At 66.1% G+C, this 16,381-nt stretch overlaps 1 protein-coding gene across 2 annotated transcripts; it reads right to left on the bottom strand.

Annotated features, from left to right (window-relative positions):
* Positions 1-1,956: 1,956 nt before the first annotated feature.
* FGFRL1 (fibroblast growth factor receptor like 1) lies at positions 1,957-16,049 on the bottom strand. 2 transcript variants are annotated; one of them, XM_027600731.2, is made up of 7 exons: positions 15,768-16,049; positions 15,118-15,212; positions 5,449-5,721; positions 4,348-4,428; positions 3,984-4,268; positions 3,554-3,907; positions 1,957-3,431 (listed from the first exon to the last, which is right to left on the bottom strand). In XM_027600731.2, exons 2-7 carry the CDS (start codon positions 15,194-15,196, stop codon positions 2,977-2,979), a joined length of 1,527 nt encoding a protein of 508 aa, XP_027456532.1. In that variant the 5' UTR covers positions 15,197-15,212; positions 15,768-16,049; the 3' UTR covers positions 1,957-2,976. The 2 variants fall into 2 exon arrangements, with proteins under 2 accessions (XP_027456532.1, XP_027456533.1); XM_027600732.2 differs by lacking the exon at positions 15,768-16,049 and adding an exon at positions 15,404-15,501.
* Positions 16,050-16,381: the final 332 nt, after the last annotated feature.

The following is a 16,381-nucleotide window of genomic DNA, read 5'->3' as shown; positions in this document are numbered from 1 at the left end:
CATGCAGCATATAGAGCTGGAGACAGCCCAGCGAGAGCAGAGGTAGAGCGTGCAGCCAGGGGAGAAGGGTCTGGAAGCAGCAGGTGGCCCCTGAGAAGGGCACAGAGAGGGGTCTGGACCCACATGATAGTCTCTAGGGCAGGAAGCTGAGGTCGCTGTGGGTCAGGCTGCGGCTGAGGACCCTGAGCCCCAGGGTGTGGTGATGAAGGCATAGAGCTTTGGGGGGACCAGACACGGTCCCCACGTGTTCACAGAGTCACCCGTCCCTCAGTGCCTGCCTCCCCTCGGAACACCTGAAAGGGGTCTAGGGGGTGTGGACCCCAGGGCTGTTGGTCTCAGCGAGAGCCAGGACCGAGGGCCTGCCAGGTCTGTCTTGGCCCTGAGAGAGGAACCATCAGAACTGAGAAGGGGCAGAAGACAAGGGCGTTCCCATGTGAACCCCGGGCAGACACACCGGACCTCAGCTGGGAAGGGCACCGGCACCTCTGCAGGTCTGGGGGGAGAGGTGGGCTGCACCCTCTCAGGTGCAGGTGGGGACTGCTCCAACCCCATGGACTACGGATGTCCTGTAGCCCGAGTTCTCCCCACCACCCAAGGCTCTTTCCATCCCGCCCCCACCTCAGACCGAAACGCACCCAGGCACCAGCCCCCACAGCCTGTCCTGTCTGGGGAACATCTGCTGGTCACCAGCTGCGGTTGCCTGAAGCCCCCACAGCTCCCCCTGGTTGCTCCAGCAGAGCTCCCACACTGGGCTTCCCATGACGTCCACTGAAGGTGGCCTCCATCACCCAGAGGTCACCAGCCCTGCCCAGACTCGGTCACTGCCTGTGGGGTCAGGATCACCCCAGTGGGCCTTCCCTCGGGGCTAGCCCTTGGCTCCTTGGGGACAGAAAGACTGGGGTCCATCCTGGAGAGGCCAGGGGGCCCAGAGGAAGAGGGCCAGAGGCTGGGGCCTAGTCCCGGGACAGCAGAAGCGAGGGTTCCCAGACCTGCCCTCAGCTGGGGAAAAGGGAGACGGGGGAAGCTTGGCCCTGACCTTGGGGAGTTCTGGCTGCAGGGAACCAGCGGTACCAGGTAGGAGGGTCAGTTGCCCTGGCCTGTACGGCTGGGCAGGACCTATCCTTGTTCCCTACAGTGCCCTGCCCCGTCAGCCAGACTTCTGAGGCTCTGGGGACCTCACACAGGTGGCTTTGCTAAAATCACATCATCTGCCTTTTCTTAAGAAGCAACAAGCCCCAGCCTCAGTGTCCCCAGCTGGAGACTGAGACCATTGTTCATAACCTGGTAATGGCTGGCAGACTTGGGACTGTGCCCTTCAGGCAGCAGGCACCATGACGGAGGTGACAACAAGGCCCCAGCCCTCCAAGGCCACCAGCTGAACCCCCAGAGTGTGGCCAGGGAAACCACAGCCCGGCACTGAGGGCCATGGGGGGCCATACTGGTAGGGTGGGGGATACCCACGGGGCCAGGTGTGCAGGACTCTAGCTAACTAGGGAGATGCCTGCAGGTGCATGAGTCAGTCAGTGCTCCAAACACGGCTACCTGAGTTCAGTTCAGGGGAGCTGATGAGGCCCTGGGACCCCAAGGTGTCAGCCCCAGAACCTCGGGCCAATGACAGGACTGCTGGAGCCCAAGCCTGGCACACAGACTCAGGCCCGCGCACACGCACACCTGTACAGACTCAGGCCCGCGCACACGCACACCTGTACAGACTCAGGCCCGCGCACACGCACACCTGTACAGACTCAGGCCCGCGCACACGCACACCTGTACAGACTCAGGCCCGCGCACACGCACACCTGTACAGCCTCAGGCCCGCGCACACGCACACCTGTACAGACTCAGGCCCGCGCACACGCACACCTGTACAGACTCAGGCCCGCGCACACGCACACCTGTACAGCCTCAGGCCCGCACACGTGCACATGCACAGAAGCCAAAGGCAGAAACACCAGCTTAATGGAAGAAGATGCACATTTTCTTGTTTAACAAAATAAATTAAATATACGAAGCTTCAGCTCAAACTCTATATAAAATTACAGAGGTCTGGGGCTGCCACAGGCAGTGGGGTGATGGGTGCCTGGCCCCAAGGTGGCCATCCGGTTGGCCAGCAGGCCAGGTGCGTCCCAGGCCTGAGGACAGGCCTGGTCTGCAGTGCCACCTTCCTTCCAGCATTATTAATATTATTATTTTCATTTCTTAAATATAAATATCAAGGGCCCTTCTCTCTGGCAGTGGGAGGCTGGATGGGGCAGGGTCACCCCCAGGCAGCTCCCGCCTCTCAGAACAGGGGCCTGGACTGCTCTGCCTGACCTCCCAGCCCAAGGGATTGGGGGACTCCTGGACGCCCAGACAGGGGGTGGCAGACATAGCCAGCCGCCCGTGGAGGCCTGGGCAGGGACACGGAGGCCAGCATGGGACAGGGGTCGGGGGGTTTTGGTTTGCAAAGCCAGGGTGCCTCTCAGACCTCCTGCCAGGCACGGGGAGGGGCGGCTTGACCATGGCCCCTGTGAAATCCTCCTTACAGGAGCCAAGGGATTCCTTCATCAACTAGCCCGCTGCTACATGCACACTGCAAAGTTACAAACACAGACCTTCCCCAGGGCGTCTTAGTCTGAGGGTGTGTGTGTGTGTGTGTGTGTGTGTGTGTGTGTGTGTGTGTGTGTGTGTGTGTGTGTGTGTGTGTGTGTGTGTGTGTGTGTGTGTGTGTGTGTGTGTGTGTGTGTGTGTGTGTGTGTGTGTGTGTGTGTGTGTGTGTGTGTGTGTGTGTGTGTGTGTGTGTGTGTGTGTCCCCAGAGGTATGTCGTACACGTGTGTGCATCATCCAGGGCGCCCGGGGTGCTGACTGTGCCTCCTGCCTGGGCTCCACTCTCTCCGCGGCCCTCTGCCCCAAGCCTGCCCGCCCGCCTGCCCCCCACGGGCCCCCCCACAGCACCCAGAGCGCGAGTGGGCCGGCGCCCCGCATGGCCACAACGTCTAGCACTGGTAGTGGATGTGCTGGTGCTGGTGGATCTTGCCCTCCACGTGAGAGTGTGTGTGTGAGTGCGTGTGTGTGTGCGTGTGCGTGTGCACATCTGTGTAGAGTTTGGGGTAAAGTCTGGGCCCAGCAGATGGGCCCGGGCCCAGCAGGTGCTGGGGAGCTGCTGGAGGCCCAAGATCCTCACACAGCCCCAGGCCAGGGGCAGTGCTGAGGCTGGTTGGCACGGGAAGGTCCTTGTCCCCACCACGGTCACGGGCGGCCACGGGAGGGCGGTGCGCAGGCATGGGGGGGGCGGGCCCAGGTGCACACGGCTTCTTCTTGGCCTGGCAGAGCCACAGGAGCACGGTGCCGAGGATGAAGACGGCGCCGGCCGGGATGCCGATGACCACGGGCCACGGCAAGCTAGTGGTCGAGGACGAGGGGGCCACGGGTGGGCCTGGAGGCTTGGGGTCTGCAAGAGAGGCCCAGGAAGGGGGTGGGGAGAGGAATGTCGCCACGGGTCCCAGGAAAGGCTGCGAGAGGCCGGCGTGTGGCCTCGCGGGGCGGGAGCTGGGCGTGGGGGGGCGCACACACCTGGCAGCACGGTGAGGAAAGCGCTGCGGAAACTGTAGCCCATGGTGTTGGCCCCCAGGCAGATGTACATGCCGGCGTCGTCCTGGCGTGCGCGGGTGATGAGCAGCTTGTTGAGGTAGGAGCCATCGGGCCTCGACCACACGTCGCCCGTGGGCAGCACCACGAACTTCTGGCCGCCCACGTCGATGGTGGAGTTGTAGCGGCCCTCGGCGCCGTATTCCACGCGCTTCAGCCACTGGATCACTGGCTTCACATCACTGCGCACTTTGCACTGAAAGGACGTGGTGCCCCCAAAGTCCACGGTCGTGTTCACGGGGTGCGTGCCCGTGAGGACGGGCTTGGAGCGTGTCCGCTCTGCACGGGGACATGGACATTAGCGCCACCCCTGGGCACCGCCAGCCCCCCACGGTCCCACAGCCCCGGCACTCACGGATCACGTCCACCTTGTAGGTTGCGTTGATGGCGCCTGCGCGGTTGGACACGCGACACGTGTACTTGCCACTGTCCTCAGGACGCAGGTTCTTCAGGCTCAGGGTCCACTTCTTCTTCCTGTGCTCCCCGGCCTCCAAGCCTGTCAAGGCCTGGTCGTCCTTCATCCACATGATGTCGGGCCGCGGGTGCCCACTGGCCACGCACTTGAGCCGCACGGAGCTGCCCACTGGCCGGGCGATCACCCGGCGCCTCATCTTGGAGGGCTGTGTGAAGCGGGGCCGTGCTGCAGGGCGGCCAGCACAGAGGTCAGCACAGCACCGGGGGGGAGGGCCCCCACCCGCACCCACGGAGGAGGGTCTCACCCCACTGCTTGCTGGCTGCATCCTCCTGGCCCCCGGAGGAGCCGTCCTGCCCCAGACGCTCCCTTCCTGCACCAGGGTCATCTGCAGAGAGGAGGGCACATGAGAGGGGCCCCAGCAGTCCCCACCCTGACCCCAGGCTGGTTCCCAGGCCCCAGCCTTGGGCCCAGCTGGGAAAGCTCTAGAAACACAAATGGGAGCCCCTGGAGGCACGCCCACATCTCAGAATCCCAGAGACAGCCGGGCAAGAGCTGCCTGCCCAGCCTACTCCCTGGGTGCAGGTGACCCCAGCAGAGCTGCCCCCCCCGGCTCCGGGGGGTCTGCAGGGCCAGTGGGAGGAGGGGGCCAGGCCCGCCCAGCAGCTGCGGTAACCCTAGCCCACATCAAGGAGCCGAGGCCTTGGTGAGCTGACATGGCTCGCATACCGCCTCCTCATCCTCCCCTTTCAAAGGACAGTGGGGGGACACCAGCAGTGTTCCCATCCCACAGTCCGGAGCAGGGGGCCCAGCGGGGGTGGGGCAGGCTGAGGAATGCCCCTCCCGGGACAGCCGCCTCCACCCAGCCGGGGACCGAGGGAGGGGGTGGCACAGGTCAAGCGCTCCTGCTTTGAGAGATGGGCCAGCGTGACTGCCAGGGAGCCCCGCCCCCAGGGACCCACCCGGGGAGCCCATGGGGGAGGGCCAGGCGTGCAGAGGGTGTGTAGCTGGGGACCCCGCCAGTCCCCAAGCCCGGGCCCCAGAGGCAGAACAGAACAGAAGGCCCTTGGCGGCCCCTCTGAACTCTGAAATCTGAGCCTCAAAGTTAGAGCCGACGCCAAGGCCGCCAGCTTGCCCAGCCGGCCCTTTAGTGGGACCACCACCCTTGGGCTCCCCGTGCCCACTCCTGCTGCCCCCTAGCCAGCCTTGGTCTCCCTGTCAGCAGAGCTTGGGGACCCCAAGGCACAGGCCTGGGGGTGGTAACCACAGAGGTCAGGCCCTGTCCTGGGCTCAGAGGAGATCTGGCAGGTGGGTGTCCTCCTGGCAGCAGTGGGGAGGGAAGGTCCGCTCCCCAGGCTGCATGGACTCAGGGCCCACATGGCACAGCCCCGGCGTGGCCGTCACTGACCCATCACGATGAGGGTGTAGTTGACGCTGAGGCTGCCAAAGCCATTGGTAGCCTTGCACACGTAGGCGCCGGCGTCTCCCCGCTCCACCTCCTTCACCTTCAGGCCCTGGGGCAGCACACGGAAGCGGCTCCAGCCGCCATGGATTGTGCGGCCATCCTTGGTCCACATGGTTAGTGGCGGCGGGTCGCCCTCCACAGGGCACTGCAGCCGCACGGTGCGACCCAGCCGGGCCACCTGCCTCGAAACCACCTTGTCCGCCATCCTCGGGGGACCTGCGGGCAGGTCAGAGGGCTCAGTCAGGGAGGAGGGGGTGGCAGGTGGTCAGGAGTGCAGGCAGGCATGCATGCTGGGAGCCAGGGGAGGGGGGTGTTCCCCGTAGGGTCACCACCTGGGACTCCACGCACCTACACCTGCCCAGCCCAGGCAGTGTGGTCTGGAGCACAGGGCCCTGCTCCCAGACTGTGGTGGTCAGCATTCACCCGGAACCCGCTGCCCACCAGGCACCCCAACTCCCTGTACGTGCCGTCACAGAGGAGCCAGGATACAGATGGGCTGGAGTGGCTCAGCCAGGATGCACGTCCACAGGCGAGCCAGGACAGCCCCCCACGGCCTCCCGTAGGCAAGGTGCACGGGAGGGAGTCCATGCAGCACGAACAGACGTGTCTGGTGGCCCATGTGGCCCATGTCTGTGGCTGTCTGCATCTGCCCCGCTGAGGGCCTCCCCGATGCCAGCCTCAGCACACCAGGAGGCTGGGCGGAGTGGCATGGTGGGCCGGCAGGACCCCAAGGCCCTGGGGCCAGAGGGCGAGCAGCGAGGTTCCCATCTGGCTGGCAGCCCCCTGCCCGTTGTCCCCCAATGGGAGAAGCCCAAGTCACCGGCGGGAAGAAACCCACTCCCAGCCATGTCAGGCCACAGCCAGCATCAGTGCCTCTGTGGTGCAGGGACAGCGGGCACGCCCAGCCGCTGGGCAGGACACTGCAGGTGTCCGAGAGAGGTGGGGCCACCTCCTGGCCCACACTGCAGCTCCTACACCATGGGGTGACCACAAGGGCGCTGAGCTCTTACACTCACCCCACCCACGTTCCCTCAGACCAGGAGAGGCGGCTCCGGGCACCCCACTGCCCTTCCCAGGGTCCTGGCTGGGCCCAGCTCCCGAGACCCTGCCCTCCGGCTGTTGGTCGGGGGCACTCACCCCACAGTGCGGCCACTCAGGCCAGGAGGGCCAGCATCCCGCGTCCTGGCCTCCCGGAGGCGCCGGGCGCTGGCTGCTGGGAGATGCTGTCACTACGGGGCCTGAGGGCAGCACGTGTCCCTAACAACCAGCCGGTATTTCTTCAGCGCGTGATCACCAGCTGCTCTGTGGCCGGCCTTTGCATCCAGGACCCAGAGTGCTTCCGCAGGCTCTTTGGAGGCTCGCCCTCTCCCACCCCCAGGGGACCCTTGCAGAGCACAGCCCAGCACCACTGGTCTGCAGGCGCTGAGGGGAGGTGGGGCCGGTCCCCATTTGGATGCAGGGAGCTGACAGCCCAGAGTCCAGGCAGGGAGGGGCCCAGCTTTGCTGGGGGAACAGGGAAGCGGGGGACACAGCAACACCAGGCCCTTCCATGGCCACAAGCAAAAAGCAAAAAGGGAGCTAGAGGTTGTGGGGGAGGGCCCTACCCAGCTCCTGCCTGCTCTCCCACCCTGCCCCACTGAGCCCACCCCTAGGAACGCTTCTTCTCTGCACCCATATTCTGCCTCTGCTAGGGTCCCCCCACCCCTGCCATGGGGCTCCTAACATGGGCCCCAGGCCATCCCTGCACTCCTCACCAGCCCCCAGTGCCCCAGGAAGGGGCTGCTGAGATCTACTACTCCCTAATTTCTCAATTGCATATGGGGCCCCCAGACACCCCCCAACTTGCAGGGGGACAGGCTGCAGGGCCCACAGACAAGTGGGTCTCCTGAGGCCCCCAGTGCACAGGGTCCCGGCCTCACTCCCAGGCCGCCACCGTCCGACACCTGTCTCTGCCTGCAATGCCACTATTCAGAGGGGCCGCCCCCCAGCCTGCCCAGTGCCTCCAAGGCTGACACCTGCGTGTGCACACAGACCCAAAAAACCACCTGGCAGGTGCCAGGGGCTAGCACGGGGTCCCTCTCTCCCAGGGCTTTGCCTGTCCCAACCCCACCCCGGCCAGCACAGCCCCCGCCTCGGAAGAAGCCCGCGTCAGGGACAGACAGAGGACCCGTCGGACAGTGCTTGCGGGAGCAGGAGGGGCAGGAGGGGCACCCCCAGCCCCGCCACCTCCCTGCACCAGGCAGGCGAGTTTGAGGAGCTGGGGGGGTGGGGGGGCATCTACTGGGCCTCAGAGGCCACTGTGCAGGAGAGAGGAGGACAGAGCCAAGTGACCACCAGACGGACCGGAAGTGTGGCCCAGAGGGCCGGCCGGCACACAGTACAGGGGACAGGCAGGCGGCAGCCAGAGGCCCCAGCCAGAGCCAGCCTTATCCTAAAGCAAACAGCCCCCTCCCCTCCCCCTGGGCCAGGCCTGCCCTGCCCCCTCCACCCCTGCCTCTGCAGAGACCCCAGCAGGCTCACCAGAGGGAGCCCCCCCAGACTCCTGGGGATTTTGGCTGCCAGCTTGGCTGCCACGGCTCTATATTTAGCTTGGGAAAGACAAGCCCCCATTGTTCCACCTGGTCAGGTGTCCAATCCACTCAGCCAGAGGCAAACTGAGGCAAGAGCTGAGGCAGCTGGAGGGCGTACAGGTCGGGGGTGGGGGGCAGCCAGGTTCCCACCAGTTCTGGGGCAGCCCCTGGAGTCCTTCAGCCAGCATCTGCACTTCCCCACGAGCACCTCCTCCAAGAAGCCCTCAACCCTCCACACACTGTAAGCCACAGCCTTGGGCAGTTCTGGGCATGGGCAGGGTGTGGACAGCCACATGGAGGGGGTAGACATGGGGGCAAACGGAGGCCGGGGCTGGGTCTCACCCCTCAAGGGGGCTGAGCATCAAGGTGGTAGCAGACAGAGGGTCACTACACCCCCTTTCCTCCCTCCTTCCCACCCTCCTCCCCAACAGCTGTGAAAACATGGCCAGGAGTGGGGGTGCCAGGAGGGCTCAGGGGGCAGCAACCCGGAAGACCCCACATACCCAGCCTACACAGCCAGGCTTCCCAGCCGCCATCCGGAACTCAGGTGTCACACATACACCCTATCATGCCATCTCCCAGACACTGTCCCCCAGACACACGGGCTGTCCCCCACTGTCCCCCAGACACACAGGTTGTCTCCCAGACACTGTCCCCCAGACACACGGGCTGTCCCCCACTGTCCCCCAGACACACAGGTTGTCTCCCAGACACTGTCCCCCAGACACACGAGCTGTCTCCCACTGTCCCCCAGACACTGTCCCCTAGACACATGGGCTGCCCCCCACTGTCCCCCAGACACACAGGCTGTTCCCCAGACACTGTCCCCCAGACACACGAGCTGTCTCCCACTGTCCCCCAGACACTGTCCCCTAGACACATGGGCTGTCCCCCACTGTCCCCCAGACACACAGGCTGTTCCCCAGACACTGTCCCCCAGATGCACCCACTAACCCACAGACAGTCCCCCATACATAAACACACAGAGAGACATACCCCAACAGTGGATGCAGACTCCCCACACCAGAGACCCCCTTGCCCTACCTGCTGAGAGCACCGTTTCCCAAGGTTTAGCAAAACCAGGTTCCACTGGAACCTCAGCTGATGCCCCTCCCATCGCAGTGGGCCCTAGGAGGGCTGAAGGGGGCAGGGCCACTGGGAAGGACGGAGAGGTGACACAGTGTGGGGGTAGAGGAACATGACCCCAACTGCAGCCTATCCCATGCAGTTTTCACAGACCCTCCGGGGCCACCCGAAGCTCAGCCCCCGCACCTCACTAACCCTCATGGCCTCTGCACTGCCCCTCCCCTCCCGATGCACCTCCCAACACCCCCTCCTCCCTGCCCTCCGCCGGGGGCTGCGGTGCCCCTTTCGGGTGAACCACGTCTGAACCACACCCAAGGCCCTGCTCTGTTCAGGTCTGTCCAGGGCCTGGCTGGGGGGGCATTCCACATGTCAGCTTCTGCCTCCCTCCACTGCCCAAGGCATTCGTGACCTGCTGACCCTGAGCGCCCTTCCCAAGGAGCTGGACCAGGCACTGCCCCTCCCCGGGGCCCCATGTGCCGGGGGCTTCACCCCATACCAGCCCACAGCGCCCACACTGGGGCCATGGACACAGGTGGAAGCGAGAGGTGCAGGAACCACGGGGCCAGCACATGGGGGCTGGCTCCATTCCCAGTCAACCCTGAGAAGCCCCAGAAATGTCCAGCCCGGAAGGAACCCTCCAGCTGGGGGTAGGTGGTCGTCAGGCTGACCTCGTTGGGACTGGCCGTGAAGTGACTCTGGATGCCAGCCAGGAGCCGCCAGAGCCCCCCCCTCCTGGAGAAGGCGAGTGGCCTGGAAAGAAGACTCAAAGGACAGTGTGACAGGGCCTGACCAGAGGGCAGGGAGGGGAGGCAGGGCCTGCCTAGCCTGGCTGGACACCCTGGACCAGGCAGGGCAGGTGGGCACTCTCTGGGAGAGCGGGGGGGTCCCTGTGCTGATGCCCACGGTGAGCAAACACTGGTGCAGGGGCGGAGCTGGGAAGGCCCAGCCACGGAGGCCCCGGGGCCAGTGCCCTCCCCAAGAAGGCCTAGGAGGCAGGGAGGCCAAAAAGAGGGGGCACAGATGATGACCACCGCAGGGCGGCCATGAGAGGCAGGGGAGCCTCTGCCCTGGCTCTGAGCCACGCAGGTACATGTGCGCACACACGCACGCGCGCACACACACACACACACACACACACACACACACACACACACGGGCTCCTAGTCACCAGCAGGCCCAGGGCGGCCCCTGGGGGCTGGACCCACGGGATCTGCGATGGAACTGGCAGGACCCGAAGGGCAGGTGGTTGCCCCAGAAACCAAGCCGTTCTGGGCGCAGCAAAGGGACAGCTTGACCCACCGAGCAAGCAAGCTGGCTGGGCTGTCCTGTCCAACCCACTGCCCAGCAGCACGACGTAAGGCAACAGGCTGGGTGGGGCCCTCTAGGTCCGTCCCCTGCCCGGGAAGCCCCCAGGTGGACCTCCAGCAGAGCCCTGACCAGGGCTCCTCCTCGTTGCACACATGGGAGCCACAGAGCGTCCCCGGACATGCTGTTGCCCCAGGGGTCCCCACAGGAACTGCCACAGAACCCACCCAGAGGGCTCAGCTGGACGCCCCGGTGGCTGCATCCAGAGCTTGCCAAGTCTGCCAGACTCCGAGCGGACCCCTGCCCACACCTGCCACCCATCCCCCACCTCACAAAACGTCCTGCACCTAGAACTGGTCCAGCACCACCGGCTCCCCAGAGGGGCCCAGCCCCAGTCCCAGCAAAGGAACCAAGAAGGCACGGTCCCCTGGGCCTCCCTCCCATGCTGGCGCTGTACCCAAGGGACAGGGTAACATGACAAGAGGCCCAAACCACCCGCAGGCCTCGCCCGCTGCGGCCTCTAACCTGCATGGCTGGGTGTTTCCTGAGCCGGGGCCCCGGGGCTCCGGGGCCAGAGGCCGGCATTTAGGCACCAAGGTGCCACCTTCCTGTGAGGGCCTAGGCGCTGGACAGCCCAACCCACCCGGCAGCCTGGGCAAGTCCCGGGCCACAGAGCCCCGTGCTCCCACCCACACCTGCTCCACCCAGCCCCCGTGTCCGCGGCCGTCGGCCCACAGCCAGCTTCTTGCGGACAGACCCAAGGGCATGGGGCTTTGGCATGCTGGGACCCCTGAGGTCCCTGAAGCCTGCAGGGTGAGGCTACCCAGCTCAAGGCGCACACAGTACCTGCTGCCCGGGCTCCACAGAGAAGCCCGCGGACCCTGCCAGAATGGGCCGGCCGCTACAGAGTGCAGGGGGCACTGGCCGGTGGCCCTGGGTCTCCTGGGGCTCAGCACGGTGGAGTCGGAGGGGATCACTGCCCAGTGGGGGCCCAGGCCAGAGCTGGGCCCAGCTCCCTCCCCCACTGCCTGCTGACCCAGGCCCCATTATTTCTTCACAGTGCAGGGCTTGTGTAAATCTCTAGCAAACTGGGGAAGAAAGCCATTGTTTCCTGCCAAGAAGGGAAGCCCTGGGGGTCAGCAGGCCTGAGGCTGGAGCACCGTCCCTGCCACACTGTCTCCAGCATTTCAGGGACAGTCCTGGAAGCCCCTGCCTCAGGCTGGTTCTCCCCAAGGGGGCCGGGCCATGTGGGACGAAGGGTGCGTAGGGCCCCCCAGGCCCTCCAGCCTCGAGGCCTTGCCCCCAGCCACTCACTGGGGGCAGGAAGCCCACCCCCAGGACGCCCCCAGCCCCTGCTCCCTGTACCCCAGCCAACCAGCCTCTCGGCCCAGTCCCGGCCTGTGCCTACTCATGGCCCCCAATCCAGCTACACCAAGGCACCCGTGGCCCCAGGATGCGTACCCCAGTCAATGTGACCGGCCCACCTCTACCCAGACTATTCCCCCACCTGGAGGCCTTTCCTCTCCTCACCTGACCAGTACCCACATCTCCTCCCGGACTGTGCTGCCTCTCCCCAGGCCCTCACCCCCCCCTCCCCTAGCCTTCGTGGACTGGGGGCCAGCCTCACTGCGGCTCCAGCCTGAACTAGCCCAGGGCAGTGGCCCCTGCTCTCCTCGGGCCCCAAGAGTAGCCACACTGGACACCCACGGGCCTTGGCCAGGAGCATGTAGTGACCACCACTAGGAAGATGGCAGGCAGACTGGGCGGCAGCACGGGGTGCGGCGTCTGTGGGGTCTGGAGACAGTGGCCTGGGCACACCCTCCCCTCCACGTGCTGATCCTGCCCATGGAGGCTGTCACCTGGACATGCCAGGGCCGCAGGCACTGGGAAGGCACAGAATGCCAGCCACCAGCAGGGAAACGGCCAGCAGCAAGGCCCCCGGCCTGCAGGACCACGCCTGCCTCCGCGAGCACGGTTAGCACTGCCTGAACCCCAAGCCAGAGGCTGAGGCCAGTGCTGGGAAAAACCAACATTTCCCCACGGCACTGGGCGGGGGTTGAAGGCCCATTGATTCCCGCACAATGAAGAAGGAGCCTGCGGTAGGAGCTTCCAGGCCCAGCCAAAGGCGACTTTGTTCCCAGCTCCCTCCTCCCCCCAGAGGGGACAGTGATTTATTTTCTCTTCCAGGAGTGGGGCCCGAGACATAAATGGGGCGGCTGGCCTGCATCCCCACCTCACAGCGCCTGGGCCCAACTCCCGCACATCCACCTCAGCTGGGGGTGCGCACTGGGCAGCCGCTGCCCGGAGGGGTTGGGGGGAAGGCCCCCTGCAACCTGGCCAGAGGCCAAGGTCAGCCAGCGCACACGCACACCACGACAGCCCTCCGGCTGAATCACACACACTGGAGGACCCTTCCCAACACAGCCCGCATGGCAAGAAGGCACCATCCCCATGGAGTGGGGCACCCAGCGGCCAGCACCCAGCCCTGTGGGGGCAGCGCTCGGCCCTAGCAGGGCAGGCCAGCAGGGTTCAGAGGACAGGGAGGTGACCTCGAGGGCGGGCTGCTCAGAGACCTGTCCACCGCATCCTCCTTGGAAAAGTTCAAACGGGACAACCCCTTCCACAAGTTCTTCTAAAGCTATTTGGGAAGGGTATGTCATTTGGAACCTCTCAAGTTCCCACTGTGAGAAACCCGAATCCTATCTTCCCTCAAATTTGGAAAAAGCTGTTTAAGACAAACCCACCATGATTGTGAAACTTCCAGAAAGGGGAATTTTAAAAACATGATCTGAGTCTAGAGACGCACTGACTCCAGAAAGCATGACGCATGGGGAGGACAGCTTTCAGAAAACAGCCCGGCTCTCTCTGCACCGCTCTGCCTGCCTGAAGGAAGTCGGCGCTCGGTCTGCTCACCCACAGAGCCGGACGCACCGAGTGGCCGTGCCCCTCAAGGCCAGGCCTGAAGCAGAAGCCAGCACAGTTCAGGAGCAGGGGCCCCAACACCCCACCCCCCAAAGCCACACAGGTCCTTGCCCTTGCAGAGTAGCTCTCAGGTCCCTGCGGCCGCTAGGGCGGTGCACAGCCAGCATGAAGGCTGGGGCTGCAGACCAGGCGCAGTCCCCAGGCCAAGGCGGAGGGGAACAGAGGAGGGTGCGGCCCCTCCAGGGCCCCCTGGCACAGAGGCAGGCCCTGCCGCCCACTGCCATCACTGCCATCCGCCTCTCTGCGGTGGGCTCCAGCCAATGACCAGGCCAGGACAGCGGCCTCCAGAGCTGGCTGAGTAGCCAGAGCACAGGCAGGTGTGGAAATGAGGGGAGTCCAAGCAGATAAAAGAGGAATCAGAATCCAGGCTGCCGGCCACCGGGGGCGGGGGGGGGGGGGGTGCCTTGCTGGGTATGACCTGAGTGCCCGCCGTGCCCAGGACACTGCCAGGCCCAGCCACGCCTGGACAGCCCCCACCCTTAAGCCAGCGGGCCAGTCCCCAGCCGGGCAGGCGGGGGGGTACTGTGGCATTAGGCCCACCTGGGCTGCCGCCTGCCACCCAACACCCAAACGTGCCCATATAAGGCCGGGTTGGGCTCGGTGTACCCGCTGGGTGGCGGGGGGAGGGGTGCAAAGCCTCAGAGGACTGGTGGACAGGGCAGGGACGTTCCTGAGTGGTCAACACACCCAAAGGGCTGGCCTGGCCAAAGGGCCCGCCTAGCTGAGGAGAAGCCAGTACAGAATATGGCGGGCGGGAGTCCGTGAACACGTATGTCCCATCATCCGCCAGCCAAGGATGTACCTTGCTGGGGCTGCGTACAGGGGCAAGGGTCCCTCAGGAGACATTCCAGGCCTGCCTACTTGGACATCAGGTGTGTGAGCATGCATCTACGTCCTGGCATGGCACACGCCGACACACAGTATATGCAGGCTGAAGCAGGTGGTCCTCTGGGTGGGCCTTGAGACAAGCCCCTACCCCCTACACCATGCAGCAACTCCACGTTCCCCCAGCCCCTACCCTCTAACTTTCTAGGGATGGGCAAGCTCAGGGCACAGGGCTGGGTCATGAGTCCCAGACACTAACAATGTCCCCACTGTCCCCAAACCCCATCCTGGCCACCATGGGGGTCTCTGCAGGTTCCCAGGGGCCTAAATGGGTCCACTGTGACAAACAGCCTACCCCACCAAAATCCCCAGGGTAACCAGCTGCCCTCAACTTCAGATACATATGGATGTGTGTGTGTCCTGAGGGGACTGGGGCCAGAGCCCATTCTGCCAGCAAGTGTGGGGCCCCACAGGTGAGCCGGGGTGATATTTCGGTGAGAGGGGCCCTGTGGGTGAGGTGTGCCCACTCAGTGAGCATGGAGTCCCAAGGGTGAGCTGGTGGTGATCTGGGGATGAGCTGCGGGACCCTACAGATAAGCTGGGGAGGGGCGTGGTGAGCTAGGGATGCCCTAAGGGTGAGCTGGCGCACCCCATGGGCAAAGGGGGGTGTACCCTGGGGGTGAGCCCGGGGGCCCAGTGGTGAGAAGACCCGCCAAGCTCGGGGCCAGTAGGGGCGGGGCGCAGGCACGCGCGCCAGCAGGGCACTGTGGCAGGGTTCAGGGCCGGGAGGGAAAGGGGCGGCGCTGGCGCAGGCCGGGGCGCCGGGCTGGGCGCCAGGACTCACCTCGGGCGGCGGCGGCCGGCGGGAGGGCCCCCAGCAGCAGCGGGGGCAGCAGCAGCAACAACGTGGGGCTGGGCGTCATCTTGGCCTGTCCGGACCTGGAGGTATTGAGGGTCGGTCACTGGCGGACGGGGCAGGAGTCGCCACCCTTTAGCCTAGGGCGCCGGAGCCGGCTGCGGGGATCGGGGTGCGGGCCGCCCCGCCTTCCCTGCCAGCGCTCCGGGCGGAGGAAGCAGCGGCGGGGAGCACCGTGGGTATCAAAGGCAGACAAAGGGTTTACACTAATTACCGGCCTCCCCCGCCGCCCCCCGTCTCTAAACACCGTCTGGATTCCTGGCGCTTGTAACTCGGGCCCTGCCCGCGGGACACACAACACCGGCGGCCGCGCAGATAATCGCCTGCGCCATTAGCGGACAAATTTGCGCTTGGGGGGGGGCCCACGTGGGGTGCAGGGGCGGGGGCGGGGCGCGGACAGGACCACTGGCTCGGCAGGGGCGGCGGCGGCGCGTGCCGGTGCCCGGCGGCCTCGCACCCGGCCATCCGGGACTCGGACCCTCCCAGCCCCCGGCCAGATCCCGGACCCCGGACCCTGGTCGTCCCCGGTCGGCCCTCCCAGTCGGCCCCCCGGGGGTCGCGGGCGCGGAGGGGCTCACCTCGGCGGGGCAGGCAGGCAGCGGGGCTCAGGGCCGGGCCCGCGGGACGCGCTGCGCGGTCATCGCCGCCCGGGGCGCCTCACCCCGGCGCCCCGCGCCCCCGGGCCCGGCCTCGGGACGGGGCGGCGCTACCTGGGCGCGGGCGGCTCGGGCCAGGACCCGCGCCGAGGCCGGAGTCCGGAGGCAGCGCGGGCGGAGGGGTCGAGTCCAGGGGCTGGAGGCCGGGGCCGGGGTCCCGGGGCGGCAGGGCGAGGGGCCCGGGGCGCCGCGCCGCGAGGCGTCCTTCCCTGCGGGGCTTTGTCAACTCTCCCGGAGCGAGCGCCGAGCCCGCCGCGCGCCCCGCCCCGACACAACTTCCCTCCAATCGGCTCGCCCCGGCTCGCCCCGCGCCCGCCCCGTGCCCGCCCCGCGCCCAAACTTTCCCCCAATCCGCGTGCGCCTGCCCCGCCCGCCGGGCTCTGGATCTTAACCCTCGCGGTGCGGGCGGCCTGCGGGCGGGGCGGCTCCCTGGGGCGCGGCCCCGCCCCCAGCCCCCGCCCTCCGCCCGCCCCGGGCTGGGCCCGGTCCCCGGCCCCTGTCCGCCCCACCCAGCCCAGCCGCCCCTCCCCGCCCCC

Source organism: Zalophus californianus, chromosome 2, assembly GCF_009762305.2.
Source record: "Zalophus californianus isolate mZalCal1 chromosome 2, mZalCal1.pri.v2, whole genome shotgun sequence".
In the NCBI taxonomy this organism is placed as follows: Eukaryota; Metazoa; Chordata; class Mammalia; order Carnivora; family Otariidae; genus Zalophus; species Zalophus californianus.
This window is presented reverse-complemented; position numbering and strand designations above follow the sequence as displayed.

What these genes read in the sequence shown, in the direction of transcription:
- FGFRL1 (XM_027600731.2), bottom strand. Translation starts at nt 15,196, where the DNA reads ATGACGCCCAGCCCCACGTTGTTGCTGCTGCTGCCCCCGCTGCTGCTG. An exon ending in GCCGGCCGCCGCCGCCCGAG is followed by an intron (nt 5,722 to 15,117) that starts GTGAGTCCTGGC and finishes ACCTGCCCGCAG; the next exon opens with GTCCCCCGAGGATGGCGGAC. An exon ending in CTACACCCTCATCGTGATGG is followed by an intron (nt 4,429 to 5,448) that starts GTCAGTGACGGC and finishes TCCTCTCTGCAG; the next exon opens with ATGACCCTGGTGCAGGAAGG.